Source organism: Rattus norvegicus, chromosome 19 (assembly GCF_021556685.1).
Source record: "Rattus norvegicus strain SHRSP/BbbUtx chromosome 19, alternate assembly SHRSP_T2T, whole genome shotgun sequence".
NCBI classification, from domain to species: Eukaryota; Metazoa; Chordata; class Mammalia; order Rodentia; family Muridae; genus Rattus; species Rattus norvegicus.
The window spans coordinates 50,545,148-50,560,262 of NC_141552.1; the positions used below are offsets into that span (position 1 = coordinate 50,545,148).

Here is a 15,115-nt window from a genome sequence, read left to right on the forward strand (position 1 = left end):
CAAGTTCCTAGCTCTCAGCCCCTTCCTGTAGCTCTTGGTCCCTTCCTCTGTCTTGAACATTATGAACTCGAGGGATGACCCACTGCTTAAGAGCACTGGCAGCTCTTACAAAGGACCTGGGTTCAATTCCCAGCACCCAAATGGTGTCTCACAACTGTCTATAACTCCAGTTCCAAGGGATTCAACGTTCTCTTCTTGTCTCAATGGGCATTTTACCATGTAGTTCAGATATACATGGAAGCAAAATACTAACAAACATAAAGTTAAAATAATAGAAAAATTATGGAAGCTTTTTTTACCTCTTTGCAGAGTGTTTGAAGAAAAGTACTGTCAGTGTCTAGCAGACAGCTGGCAGCTTTAAAGAAAAGGCTCTGCCTTCTGTAGACTTGGGCTTGACTGTGCTGCACTTAACACCAGTGTACTTCTCTGATACCCTCCTCTTTGTAGCTACTCTTGTATTGGTGTCAGAGTAACCATAGCATATAGAAAGCCCTAAAAAGTTATATTTAATTAATTTACTTTAGATCCATTTTCCAGGGCTGTGGAGGTGGCTTAGTAGGTAAGAGTGTTTGCTTTTCCATCTCATGATTCTCACCTCACATAAAAATTTAGGCACAGCTACATGTGCCCACAAGCCTTGAGGGCAGAGACAGGTGACCCTGAGAGCCTGCTAGTTAGACAGCCTCGCCAAAACAGAAGGCTTCTGGTTCAGAGACACAACCATGCTCAAAGCAATGAGGGAGAGCGACAGATAGAAGAAGACACATGATATTCTGCTGTGGTCTCTGCATGCAAGTGCACGTGGGTGTCCATCCCATGCACACAACACACAATTTATTCTCTCATGTCCTTTAGGAAGGCATGGTTAACTTAGTTTAATGGTTTTTCTTTCACTTTTAATTTGGTTTTTTGAGACAAGGTTAGCCTTGGCTGTCCTGAAACTCACTTTGTAGACCAGAGTGGCCTTGAGTTTACAGAGGTCCTCCTGCTTCTGCTTCCCAAGTGCTGGGATTAAAGGCATGCACCACCCCTGCCGGCATAATGTTTGTAGTAATGCTTTTGTTGTTTGTTTCTTGGAACTAAGTTCTCATTCTGTAGCCCTGGCTATCTGGCCTAGACCTTACTATGTAGCCCTATAGCGAGAATACCAGAGTTTATGTCACTTGTCACCAAAACACTGATGAGCAGAGACAGGAATTGAATCTTTTTAAAAATTTTGTTATTTTTAGTTATGTGTAGTTATATGCATCTGAGGCCAGTGGTGACTGATGTCCTGGAGCCACTTGACGTGAGTGCTGGGAACCTGCTGCCGGTCGCCTGGAAGAAGAACAAGCACTTTTAACCACTGAGCTATCTTTCTAGCCCCAAGAATTGAATCTTTAAACTATACTTTACTTAGAGATCTGGAAACCCATGAAAACAGGCTTAATATTCCAGAAAACCTGCCTTCCCTTCAAGTTCTTGCCAGCACACCTATAGGGAGAGGGAGCAAAGGTAGCCAGTCATTCTGGAGCCTTGGTCGGGTGAGACGCCTTGTCTGTGAGATTCATGGTACAGCTCTCCTTACTGTCTCTTATACTTTTATTATCAGCTATCTCCTGGGCCTTCATGGGGGTGCATGCCTTTAATCCCAGCACTCGGGAAACAGAGGCAGGCAGGTCTTTGTGAGTTCAAGGCCAGGCTGGTTTACAAAGTGAGTTTCAGGACATCTAAGGCTACATAGAAAAAGCCCTGTCTCAAAAAACAAAACAAAAAAATAAAATAAAATCTTTCCTTTAGTCAGCTCTCCTGAGTCACACTAGGGTAGATTACTTAGAACAAACTCTCATGAGTGTGTCTGTGCTGATTGTGATTATGATATTATATAGTGTGCGTGCGCAAAGGTCTTCCCACGGTATAAAGAACAAATGTACCCTTAGAAATAGAATCGAGGGGTTGGGGATTTAGCTCAGTGGTAGAGCGCTTGCCTAGCAAGCGCAAGGCCCTGGGTTCGGTCCCCAGCTCCGAAAAAAAAAAAAAAGAAAAAAAAAAAAGAAAAAAAGAGAAATAGAATCGAGAGTCCTGTTTTGGCTGCTCTCGGACCTGATTGGCATGAAATTCACTGTGTAGTCTGGGCTGGCTTCAAACTTAAGGCCATTCTCCCGCTTCTACCTTCTGGGGGCCAGAACTAGCTCGCATTAGGCCTGGTTTTATAAAACTCATAGTTGTCTAATCTGAGTAGCTGGTCTCACTGATACATGTTTTGTATGGCATGTGAAATCTAGTAAAAGAAAAATTCTTATTCCTGTTATCTTTAAGTATGTTTTCTGCATTTACAGTGAGTGAGGAACCTACGACAGCCAGCGATCCTGAAGAACTGTCGGTTGTTGGTGTGACATCGCCGCCTGCTGCAGCCTCCAGTGTGTCCCCAAATCCCAACACGACATCTCTCCCTGCACCGTCCACACCAGCTGAGGGAGAAGAGCCCAGCACTTCCGGGACACAGCAGCTCCCTGCTGCTGCCCAGGCCCCTGATGCTCTTCCTGCTGGGTGAGTAGTCCTGTGTCCCAGGATGGCATTCTCCTCACCAGGCTAGAAACGATGTGCTTGTTTCTGGCCCACATGTCTTCTTTGCCCAGGCGTCTGGCAAAGTTGTGATGTATAGAAGCAGGAGTGGTGTAAAAGTGCTTGCTCTGTGTACCTCTGGAAGAGCCCTGGAGCCATCCACGTGGTCAGTGTTGCCTTATGCTGGGACTTAAGTGGACAGCTTCTGTCGACCAAGGAACTCGTTGCCTTCCTGGGTGGGGGGGCATGTCTGACTAGTGACTAGCTTTTCCCTCCTGAACTTGACCTTGGCAGTCCACAAAGGACTCAGGCTTTAGGTGCTGAGTTACTGGGACTTTGTTATTCCCACAGCTGTGGCCAGCGTTAAGTTGGGTACTTGTTTTCTTGCTTTCTTTGTGTAGCAAAGATCTCGACCCTGATGGCAACTCCAGCAAGAGTGAATGGAGTGAATAGGGATTAGGAGCGTGGATTCTGGGAACTGACCAGATGGTTCAGTGGTTGCTACTGAGCCAGGCACCCTGGGTTTAGTCCCCATGTCTGCACGGTAAAAGGAGAGAACCGGCTCCTGCAAGTTGTTCTTTGAGCCCCCTCACCCCCACACCATATAAACAAATGTAGAAAAAAATTAAAAGGACATGGGTATTTTTCCCAGGGTACAGAATAAATTACTTCAGCCGTTGAATCCATCCCTCCATCTTACCCATGAGGCCTGGCTGTGTGAGTTAGTTGTGGGTTATATGGTGATAACAAGCATCCTCCTGCAGGGGCTTCCGTAAATGGTGTGTGTGAAATATGCTGAGAGACAGGCCAGGATTGCTTTGAAGTGGTTTCGAAGGAACCACAAGGGCAGAGCCTTTCTCTTTCTTATCTGGGAAACGATCTTATTTTAGTTAAGACTGGCTGTGGCCAGGGCTAGTCCCACTCACTGTCCACCCTCGTCATCAGTATGTACAAGATAAACCAATGTGCCATGCTGGCGAGACCCTCCCAAGTGGAGGGAGAGAACTGACTCTTGCAGGTTGCTGTCCAGCTCTCACACTTGCCCGATGGTACACCCCTACCCCAGGTAATGCTTGTTGGAAGATAAATTGCCTTAGGGCTGGAGAGATGGCTCAGCAGGTGAAGTATTTACTGCCTAGCCTGACAGCCAGAGCTCAGTTCTTAGGCCCTGCGTGGTAGGAGAGAGAGCTGAACCATTCCTGTGGTCTGTAAATACAGAAAGAGTTTAAAAGGAGCCCATTTCTGTCCTACTCAGCACTAGTAACCTGCTGAGGTAGGGTTGAGGATGATGTGTATTCCTTCAGTGTATAATTCATGCAGACACTGGAAAGGTGTCTCCTGCCTCATGGGGGAATATGATGCCTTGTTCATAAAGCCATTTCTGAACTCTCAGCTGTTAAAAAGCCTCTATCAGAAAGTGTGTATGATTTTTGCTGCTTGTATTTAGCATTCATGAAAACTCCTTTCTCCTAATAGTGTGCTGATCAAATGGAAACCGTTGCAGATAATTCTTATTCTCTCAAACCTGAAGAAAACTGGAGTGGTGAGAGGGAGCTCTGCAAAGGCCATTTATTTTCATTATTTTGGGGGGTGTGTGTTTGATTTTTAAAGAAGATTATTAGGCAATTGCTTGTGTATCCCTGTAGAAATTCTATTTTCTATTACCTAAGTGGGAGACTTTATTGTTCTTACTTTCAAATTCTGTGTGCTATAATTTGAGAGGAACAGAGCAGAATCATTTTGGCAGAAAGGAGAGAAAATGGCTGCCTGTATCCCCAGTGAGCTGTTTGTTTTCTTTCCCCTGAGCAAATGCCTGGAAGGCCGGCCTCGCTCTGTGTCAGTCACAGGCAATTAGGGCTAATGGCTCAACATGTCTTTATGTAGGGTGTGTGTGAGGGTTACTGTTCTCTGGGATTGGGCACTTCCTGTTTCCAAGCTGTTGGAAAACTCCAGGCTCTGAAACATTCTCTATTCAGCAGCCCAGGGAAGCCTGTCCCCCACCCCTTTCCTCTCTTGGCCAGAGGCTAAAACACTTTCTGAGGTAGGGTTTGAACAGTGTCTTTTTCTTAGAGCATTTAGAATGTGACAAGGCCCATGTGTGTGTGGGGTAGGTGGGGTAAGGAGGTGCCTCGACTCACCTTTATGTGTAGGGTATTCAGAGAAGAGTATGGGAGCCCCAGGTTTCCAGGGGTGCTTAGTACCTCACTCAGTGTCTGGAGGACCATGTCAGGGCTCAGAGATTGTCATTTTTTACTGGAACCAGCCACTAGCACTGCTGAGCTCACGGTAGTGGGGACAGCAGCTTTTTGGTTGGCTCTTTGGTATTGGAACCCAGAAAGGACATAGTTTCTATATTGACCCTCCCAATTCAGGAGGGCACTGGGAGAAATCACAGAATACCTTTATCTTTTATGAAAATTTACAAACAAAGCATGTAAACTGAGCTTCTGCCAGTGTCCAAGTGAGAGACCACTGCCTTTACATGATGCATATTTCTTTATTTAGAAGTTTTCAGTTCTGTGGCTTTTTAGAAAGTTTGTATAGGTGTGTGTACACAAAGACACAGAAACTAGAGGATAACTTTTAGAGACTTTGTCCTCTTCTTCTTCTTCTTCTTTTTTGTTTTAAAAGATTTATTTTATTTATATGAGTACACCGTCACTGTCTTTTAGACACATCAGAAGAGGGCATCAGATTCCATTACAGATGGTTGTGAGCCACCATGTGGTTGCTGGGAATTGAACTCAGGACCTCTGGAAGAGCAGTCAGTGCTCTTAACTGCTGAGCCATCTCTCCAGCCCGACTTTGTCCTCTTCTTTCATCATGTGGGTTCTGAGAATCAAACTCAGGTTGCCAAGTGTCTTTACCTACTGAGCCATCTCACCGGCCTGCGTTTTCCCATCAGACAAATTAGTCATCACTGTTAAGAGATGGCAGGTCCAGGGCTGGGCTTGGCAAATGTGGAGCTAAATGAGAAATGCTGTGTGTTATGACGTCTGTTCTGGTTCCACTAAGCTCTTCCTCTGGATGCCTGATCCAATCCCTTGGCTTCCTCAAGAACTGATGCCAGCGTTCATATCTCTGTCTTGAGCCCACTGCATTAGCTGTTTATCTTAACTCAACCTGAAACTCAAGCGTCCTCTGATCTGTCTGACCCTGTCCTGAAAAGGGCCTACCATTGGCCTAGGCGACCACCAGACCATCATCTTTCTTTACACTAATCTTTTTTTTTTTTAAAACACTAGCTTTTAAAGATTTATTTTATTTATTATATATATATAAGTACACTGTAGCTGTCTTCAGATACACCAGAAGAGGGCATCGGATCTCCTTACAGATGGTTGTGAGCCACCATGTGGTTGCTGGGAATTGAACTCATGACTTCTGGAAGAGCAGTCGGGTGCTCTTAACCGCTGAGCCATCTCTCCAGCCCTACACTAATCTTTTAAAGTAAAACTCTTAAGCACGAACTTTCCTACTTAAAATGCTACATTTCTTCCTATGGTCTTTAGGGATACATTTTTCAATTCTTAAGTAAGCTGAAAATCTCTGACAAATGGGGCTCCATCCACCCTTCAGCCTTTTGTGCAAGCCACTCTACCATCCCATACTCTAAGCTCTAGTTGTAATAAATTAGTTTGGGCCACAAACTACCCTCTCTCCAAACTGAGGGTCCTCCCCCATGATGGCTCTCTCAAAACTTCCTCAACATCTTGATTTTTTTTTTCTTTCTTTTTTTTTGGAGCTGGGGACCAAACCCAGGGCCTTGCGCTTGCTAGGCAAGCGCTCTACCACTGAGCTAAATCCCCAACCCCAACATCTTGATTTTTAAATCCTTAAGTTTCAGGTTAATGACAATTCTCAGGAAGGAATCAGCCCTCTGTGATCCCTGGTAGACATGTATGTATGTATGTATGTATGTATGTATGTATGTATAGCCATATGTAGGACATGTATGCATGTCTTTTCTCATACCTGTAATTGCTTGACCAAGTCACTCTGTCACTGTGGCCTGGAGGTGACCCGAGACCCACTTGTACCGTAGACATCTAAATGTTATCCTTTCTCTCCCCATTTTCTCTCTTCCTTTTCACCTGGATGAATTTCTGTTTCTGAGGCTTTAAAGAGAGAACATCTATGACAGAATATAACATTTTCCTTCATTCTCTGGGTCAACTGGCTTTGGGTTTTCTGTGTCTGTCTGTCTGTCACAGAAAGGAACGCTCCTCTTCGTTTACAAAGCTCCTGCTCGCTGGATGCTCTTAGAAGTATCTCTGAAGAAGCGACCTTGCCTGCTTGGGCCTTGGGTGACTGTCACCAACGTTACCTTCTCAGATCTTCCATCTCCTTTGCTGAGGGATGGAAATGTTCACTGGGGATTCCAAGAATTGCCACATTGGTTTTCTGAAATTTATAGCAGGAAAGAATGGTTGCACACATCTGTGTGCTTCCAGGCTGAGGGCTTCTGAAACCTAAGCTGCCTAAGGCCAAATGCAACATTCCTTGGTCCATTTCTCTCCGCCTGTCTGGAAGTCCTCCTTTTTACTCCCTAAAGCTTTTAACTTAGTTAGCCCCAAAGAAGCTACTGGAAGGGTGTAGAATGTCCAGGTTGTAAGTGTGTATTGAAAGGAGGGGCGTTGGGCACACGTGAGGTAGCGGTCCATGCAAGGGCTAGAAAGTGTGGCCACTTTGGTCAGTTGGCCCTGTGTCTGGTTTTTCTCACTGTCAGAGCCCACTGTGGAGACGGAATACCCATGAACAGCCCATGTGTACATGGCTTTGACAAACCCCCATTCCGGCCTAGTTTCTCAGCTCCAAGTCGCTCACACAGAGGCACATTATTTTACCCTGGCAGCTAGCACACGGCTGTGGTTTCTTACATAAGAGAGGACGTTGTGTTTGGACTGCCGGCTTACCTCAGTTCCATTTCACACCATCCCTGTTCCTCCCAAGTCATTGGCTGCTCTGTTTCCTGCCTCAGAGTAGGATTAATGGAATGGCGTTTTTTGGCCCTTCCATATTTGCTGTCTGCCCTGTCCCCATTCCCTGTGCTGGAGACCCTGAGCTTCTTGGGGTGGACTTTGAGGTCCTTGAGACAGCTTTGGAGAGTTTTCTGGTGCTTTGTAGAAACACTCAAAAAGACGGGGGAATTTGGAGCATCTGCTAAGTTACAAGCGAGCCTGTTCCACTGAATCTCACTTCAAACTTGATTTTGGCTTTAACCAAAGTACTCACTCAGAGCATTTTATAGTGCTCTACAAACTATAAATGAAGATCATGCCATTCAGGAGGGCTGCTACTCATTTACTTCCAAATTTTCAACTATAATGAATGTTCACTTTTGTTTTATCTTCTGTTCAAGGGATCACTTACATACCTAGATGCTGAGGCAATGTCAAAGACACAGAAGTTTCTAAAAGCTAAGGAACCTGCTTTTGGGCTCAGGACTGCTAACAGTTTGGTTCATGGTCCACATTTTTAGTAACTTGGGATTAAAGGGTTATATTGGAGACTGTGCCCTTTCCACACCTTGTGTTATTGTGGAATATGGACTTGTTCTTCAGCCCCCAAAAGATTATTCCATGCTTCGATAACTCAAAGAGTATATCTTCCTTCCAAAAGACTCTGCTGCCCAGTGGACTGCTGAGCCATGAGGTGCTCTTCCTATATCTAAAGTATGCAGTCACATACAACCATTAGTCCATCTTTACTGTGCTTTCTTGAGAGCTCCTCAAGAATACGGAATCTCATACCCATCTCGGCATCATCAGCATCCTTCGTGCTTTAAAGATGAGTTTGAAACCAGCCTGGGCCACAGAGTAAAAGACCCTGTTTCAAAAAAATCTAAAAAGCAAAACCCACAAAACAACAAAGCAAAAGCAAACAAGATCCTTGATTGTCAGGGGAGGAAGGAGAGGTGTTGGGAGTACAGACGCAGCATAGCAACCGCAGGGTCAAAGACCTTTCTAGACTTAAGCATCGATGCTTTTATGTACCTTGTGTCATTTTCCTGACCATCAACAGAAGCTACCAGATGGCACGAACTCTGCGCTGAGTTGGGGATTGCTGAGTTCAGCCCAGAGACTGTTTTTTTATTAATGCAATGCGAGTTAGCTAATTTTTGTCTTTATGCCGCAAGTGAGGACACCCTGAACAATTCACCTGGGGTGACAGATTCTGACACCAAGGTGACATATCTCCAGCCTTTGGTAGTGTGATAGTATGTGCTTGTACTTTTGTAAGCTGTTAGAAGTGTGCAGATAAAATGATGGATGGGGCAGGCAGGAGGCCTTAGTTGGTAAAGGACGACAGCAAGCCTGATGTCCCTGAACCAGAAAGGTGGAAGGAGAGCCAACCCCAAGTTGTCCCCTGACCTTCCCAAGTGCCTGACCCTTAAATAGACAGACAGACAGACAAACAAACAAATGTAGCCCCATCTCCTCCAAAGAACTCTGAGTTCTTAAATACATCTGAAAGTCTTGTATGCGCTTCTCTGATACAGTTCATGTGTATAGGAATGCCTAAAATGTGGTCACATCCACGTAATGGGTCATGTGGTTTTCTGTTGTATGAATAGTAGAAGCTTGTGCAACCTCTCGTTTCTCTACAATTGCAGTCGTGCTGCATGAGGCCTTCCCCTGTGCATGCCTTTTGTATGCTTGCTTGTTTCTGTAGGAACTGTCCTGGCACTGGCTGGGCCTGCAGCACAGGGGTAAAGTGCTTGTCTAACATACATAATGCTCTGGGCTTGATCCCCAGCCTGGCTTAAGAAAAGGGGTCGGGGGCAGGGAAGTAATACCCAATTAATAGTTCTGCCAGGCACCGTATAGTAAAAACGGACTAATGATTCCATGTGATTGCATACTTTAGATGGAGAACTAGCGCTCAGGAAGCAGATCCAAGAGGATCTTAAGTATGGTGTATACAACAAGGTTGGGGACAGCTTGGAGTGAGATTCTTTCTCATCCGTAAAAACAAAAAGCACAACAGCAAGGAAAGCAAACTGTTCTTCTGGAAGTGGGACTCCTGCACCACAGACTGTCAGTGTCAGTGGGAAACCCCCCTCAAACTGCTTCCTCAGGTCCGCTGGTAGAGTCACTTTTCTTTGGGCGGCCGTGTACGGTCTTGCTAATTGGGCCAATCTAAGGCATTTGATTGGCATCTTTTGTGGTTTGAATTGTAATTTCTTTGTGTATTATTGAAACTCTTTAATATTTTGCTTCTTTTTTTTATTTTTAAAAGCTTTATTTATTTTATGAGTATATGTAGCTGTCTTCAGACACACCAGAAGAGGGCATCAGATCTCCATTACAGATGGTTGTGAGCCACCATGTGGTTGCTGGGAATTGAACTCAGGACCTCTGGAAGAGCAGTCAGTGCTCTTAACCGCTGAGCCATCTCTCCAGCCCCAATATTTTGCTTCTTTATGAATTGCCTTATTGGTGTAATTTTGTTCCACTTTCTATTTGGCTATTTGTGTTTCTCTCTTTTAAAAAAGATGTATTTATTTTAATGTTGTATGTATGATTCTTTTGTCTGTCTGACTGTATGCCACATATGTGCCCTGGTGTGCTGGAGGTCAGAAGAACTTGAATTGGAGTTATGGACAGTTGTGAGCCACCATGTAGATACAGGGGAACTGAACCCAGGGCTTCTGCAAGAACAGCAAATCCTCTCAACTGCTAAGCGATTGCTCCATCCCTGTGGGTTTTTTTCTTTAATCTGTAGGATTTGTTTACTTATGATAGGATCTCATGTAGCTTAGGATGGCCTTGAACTTGTTCTGTAGCCTAGGAGTCTATCCTCCTGCCTCTGCCTCTTGAGTACTGAGGTGGTACATGTAGCTTCATGGCTGTTTTATTGTTTGTTTGTTTGTTTGTTTGTTTGTTTGTGTGTGTGGAACTTACTCTGTAGACCAGGCTGGCATGAAACTCAGAGATCCACCTGCCTCTGCCTCCCGAGTGCTGGGATTAAAGGTGGGCACTACCACCATCTGGCTTTTTGTCCTTAGAGATACTTGTATGTGCTAGAGAGTGCAATCATATGTATTGCAGGTACCTTTCTCCCTTACCGCTTGTCTTTTTACTTTGTACAGTGCCTTAAAGGAAATGGAGCTGCAGAGGTGGCTCAGGAGTTTAGGACACTGCTGTTCTTCAGAGGACCCAGGTTCAATTCCCAGCACCCCCATGAGGCCCACACCATCCTAACTCCAGTTCTAGGAGATGAGTTGCCCTCTTCTGACCTCCTGGCACCAGTCATACATGTGATGCACAGACATGCAGGCAAAACATTTATACACATAACATTAAGCAACTTTTTAAAAGTTAAAAATGGGATTGTTATATGCATGTAGTACACACATGTTTTCAGCATGTGTATGCTTATCCAGTGTGCCTCCTTGTTCTGAGTTATAACATTCTTATACACATACAGAATCTCATTTTATTGATTTTTTAAAAAAAAACTTAATTTTTATTTTGAACTATGTTTGTATGCGTGGATAAATGCTCCTGAGTGAGGTGCCTGAAGGAGCCAGAGACTTTGGATTTCCTGGAACTGGAGTGGCAGTGAGCCACCTGACAGGGATGCTGGGAACCAAGTGTCTTCAGGAAGAACAAGGAGTGTCCTCTGCCTCCTAGCCACCTCTTCAGCTGCCATTGTTGACACATGTTCTCTTTGATATCTTACCTTCCTTAAAATCAGCATGCAACTTATAAATGTTGGAATGCCATTTTTATCTGGCAGTGTCTTTTTCTTAGTATGTTAATCATACAGTGTCAATTTAGATTTAACTAAAACTAGTATGTTTATATGATTAAATTCTCATTACATTTGTTTTGTGAGCATGTGGAGGTGGGAGACTACTTCCAAGAGTTGGTTCTCTCCTGCTGTGTGGGTCTGAGGGTCAGATTCAAGCCCAGTGGCAAGCGTCCATACTAATCTTCCCAGCCTCTACTATTGAAACTCAGTTTTGACTTTCTCAAGCATGTTGTTTATTAACTTGCTTTACCATCCAATATGTTGCAAATATCTGAATAACTTTGTTTCCAGTTTATTTTGAGAGTGGAATCCCCTAGTATAGAAATAGCATTTCTCACACCTCACCATCTGGGGCCACTGCTGTGGCGGGCCATAAAAGATCTCTGACAGCTACGTCCCTGATGCGTGATTGCTTCCTTCACTCTGTTCTAGAGGAACAATTGCTAACTTTCAGGTGATTCATATAGAAAGTGCTATTGAGCAAGTTGTCAAGTTGCCTTAGAAAGAAAATACTCATTTTTGCTCTCATCCATTGTTTTCAGATTATCTAGCTTTGTTGCCAGCTTTCCATTTGAAAAGTGTGTGTGTGTGTGTGTGTGTGTGTGTGTGTGTGTGTGTGTGTGTGTGTGTGTGTATGCATTACAAAGACCATTTCTGAGACTTGTCTTGATTTTCTGTAAAAGCTGATATTTGGATGTTGCCAGACTCCATTTCCCTAAGGCAAAGAAAACAGGATGGTTGAAGAGGAAAAGAAAACAGACTTAATTCAGGAAACTCAGTAGCTGCTACTCTGACAGCCTGGGCTTAGGGGACATAAAATGCTGTTGGTAGTTATTAAAAGGAAATTAGTGTGCTTAGATTGAAGTTCTAGTTCAGAATTCAGGAAAGGCCCCAGGAGAAGGATAGAGCTAAACACAGTCCCTTCTCTGTTGAGGAAAAAAACCCCACTGAAGCCAGGCACCAGTATGAATGTGCTAGGTTGCCTAGGAACCTGATTGAAGGCATGAGGCCGCAGTGTGTTCAGATTTCTGACTTAGAAACTGACTGAGAACATCCCTGTGGAGGAAGGAAATCTTCTGGTTCATCCTGGAAGTGGCCACAGCTTCCAGAAAGAGTTGGTGCAGAGGCATCTCTTATGAGAGCATACGTACAAAGCATGAGTCAGTCTGGGTCTCTTCTCCCTCCCTCTCCTCACTCTTCCCTTCTCTGGTTTTGAGACTGGGTCTTGCTATTCAAGGTTGGCCTTGAATTTTTGATCCCCTGCCTCAACCTCCTCATTCAGCTGTGCCCTACCAGGCCCAGGAAAGACATGATTTTCACATATTTTTTTTGTTGTTGTTGTTTCTTTTTGTGTTTAACCAGTAGAGAGTTGAACTTCTACATCAACAGCTTTGGAAAAACACAAATAATTCTATTATAGTCTTCCAAAGATTTGTTTCACTTTAAGTAGTAACAAGAAATCCTTTGTGTAGGATACCCAGTGTTCTATGTGCCATGGCTTTGTTTGTTTGTTTGGTTTTAAGACAAGGTTTCCAGTGGCTCAGTGGTTAAGAACACAGACTACTCTTCCAGGGGTCCTGAGTTCAATTCCCAGCAACCACATGGTGTCTCACAACCATCTGTAATGGGATCTGATGCCCTCTTCTGGTGTGTCTGAAGACAGCTACAGTGTACTTATATGTAATAAATAAATAAATCTTAAAAAAAAAAAAAGACAAGGTTTCCTGTGTCTCAGACTGGCTTTGAACTCAGTCTGTAGGTGACTGGTCCCTACATTACTTTTACATTACGATTCGTAACAGTAGCAAAATTACAGTTACCAAGTAGCCACAAAAAATAATTTTATGGTTAGGGGTCATGAGGAACTGTATTAAAGGGTTGTAGCATTAAGAAGGTTGAAAACCGTGGTTGGGGATTTAGCTTAGCGGTAGAGCGCTTGCCTAGTAAGCTCAAGGCCCTGGGTTCGGTCCCCAACTCCGGAAAAAAAAAAAAAAAAAAAAAAAAGAAGGTTGAAAAACCACTGTAGTAGGTAATTGGGTTGGTTTTGAACTCTGGGCCTCCCTGCTTTAGCCTCTGGAGTGTGACATTGTAAATATGTACACACCACCATGTCAGTCTTTTGATTTTGTCTATTTTTTGTTAATTTTAAGTTATTCTTTGAAAATTTCATATAATTTATGCAATCTGATCATATCCATCTAGTGTTAACTCTTTCCACTCTGCCTAGCGCTCCCACCCCAGCACCTTGACAGTCTAGTGGCTTCGTTTTCTAATGGGAAAAGCAGGTTTTCTTTGACTGAGAGGGCGACTAACCCCCAGTGCCTAGGCTGATAAAAACAAGCACATTAGTGAGTACAAATCATCACTGCTTTTCTCAGACAGCAGTTTGAGCTTTTAATCTGTAATTTTATAAAGGTTATTTACAAAGACCCCTGACACTAACCTGAACTCTCTGCCATTATCAACATTCTCAGCTTTATCCCATTTTTGGTGAAACTGAGATTCTGTCCAAACCCAGGACTAAGGTCAGGATGGTTGAACACACCCTTTCGTTGCAGGTAGTGGATCACTCAAGTCCTGGTGGTTTTTCAGTGGGGACCTACTCTGGGGGAATTTTTCTGCATGCTAACTAAGTGGACTACTAACTGGGAGTTTTGATACAAAGTTTGTCTAGCTCAGGCTGTCTGGATGTCCTGATCCTTCTGTCTTTACCTCCCAAGCGCTGAGACTGGCGTGCACCACAGCAAGCTGCCAGTGGCCCTTTGGGTAGCCGGGAGAGATTGGCATCATCCTGATAATGGCATCGAGTGTTTGTTTCATATGGTGATTGTGGAGAGACTAGGGATGCAGGTTGAAAGACATACATCAGAATACAGGGATGAAAGGAGTTTAGGTAAAAGAAAAATTACCTTAAGACTGAGTGAAATTGGAGATTACTTCTTAAATCTGTTCAAAAACGAGTTGTTGCCCATGTTGGTCCAGGTGTCGTTCACTGGGGGCCAAGGAGCAATGTGTTGGGTAGTGACCTGAAACAGACTCACTGCTTTGAACACCGTGTCTGAGAGCATCAAAGACAGCTATTCAGTGGGGTAGATAGAACCTACTCGGCCCGGATGCAGCACCAAGCGAGACCCATGGCAGTGGATTGAAAAGGCTTTTCATCTCAGTGTGAGGAAGATGCTTAGAAGGGACAGAAACTTAACCCCTGGCAGGGAGATGCAGACAAAAAGTCAAAGCCAGTATCATTTCTTGGCATGAGGAGACCAAGCCAAGATAGTCAGGAGGCTTAATCTATGTGGGTCAGCAGAAGCAGGAGGCTCGTGTGGCTGCTGACAGAAGTGACCCACTGTGCTGAATGAATGAGGGAAGGGATCTATGTGACTTGTGAATAGCTGTGCAGGCAAGGGAAGAGTGAGAGTTTTCAAAGACAGGGAGGCAAGCCAGGTCAGGGGTCAGGGAAGACCCACACAGTCATTTAGTCTGAGCAGGAGTCCAATTTGAAAAGGAAAATGTAGATAGAACAGGGCGGTGGAAGGAAGGCCTTGCTCCTCCACTGTTCTGCTAGCGGAGTCAGGTGAGAGGGTTCACAAGGATATGGAGCGGGGCTGGACAATAGCAGTCCCTGAAAGAGAGACTTTCATTCCTAGGATCGGCGGTGATCAAAGACGGAGGGTAGAGCTCTCCTAGGCCTGTGTGCTGAAAGAGCCGCTCGGACTGGGGCAAGCTGCAGGGAAGGGGGTTAACACAGTTTTTTGTCTTGACAGTTCAATACCACTGTGTGGGTTAAAGGCATTCATTGCTTGGATTTACC

The 15,115-nt window shown here is 44.4% G+C and overlaps 1 protein-coding gene across 2 annotated transcripts in view; it reads left to right on the forward strand.

Moving 5' to 3' along the window:
* The window catches only part of Wwp2 (WW domain containing E3 ubiquitin protein ligase 2), a 125,849-nt gene that overhangs the window by 82,806 nt on the left and 27,928 nt on the right, over positions 1-15,115 (forward strand). For both annotated transcript variants that reach the window (XM_087594209.1, NM_001106184.1), the window contains exon 8: positions 2,319-2,529. In XM_087594209.1, coding sequence (XP_087450335.1) covers positions 2,319-2,529 — 211 coding nt within the window. The remainder of the gene's footprint in view (positions 1-2,318; positions 2,530-15,115) is intronic.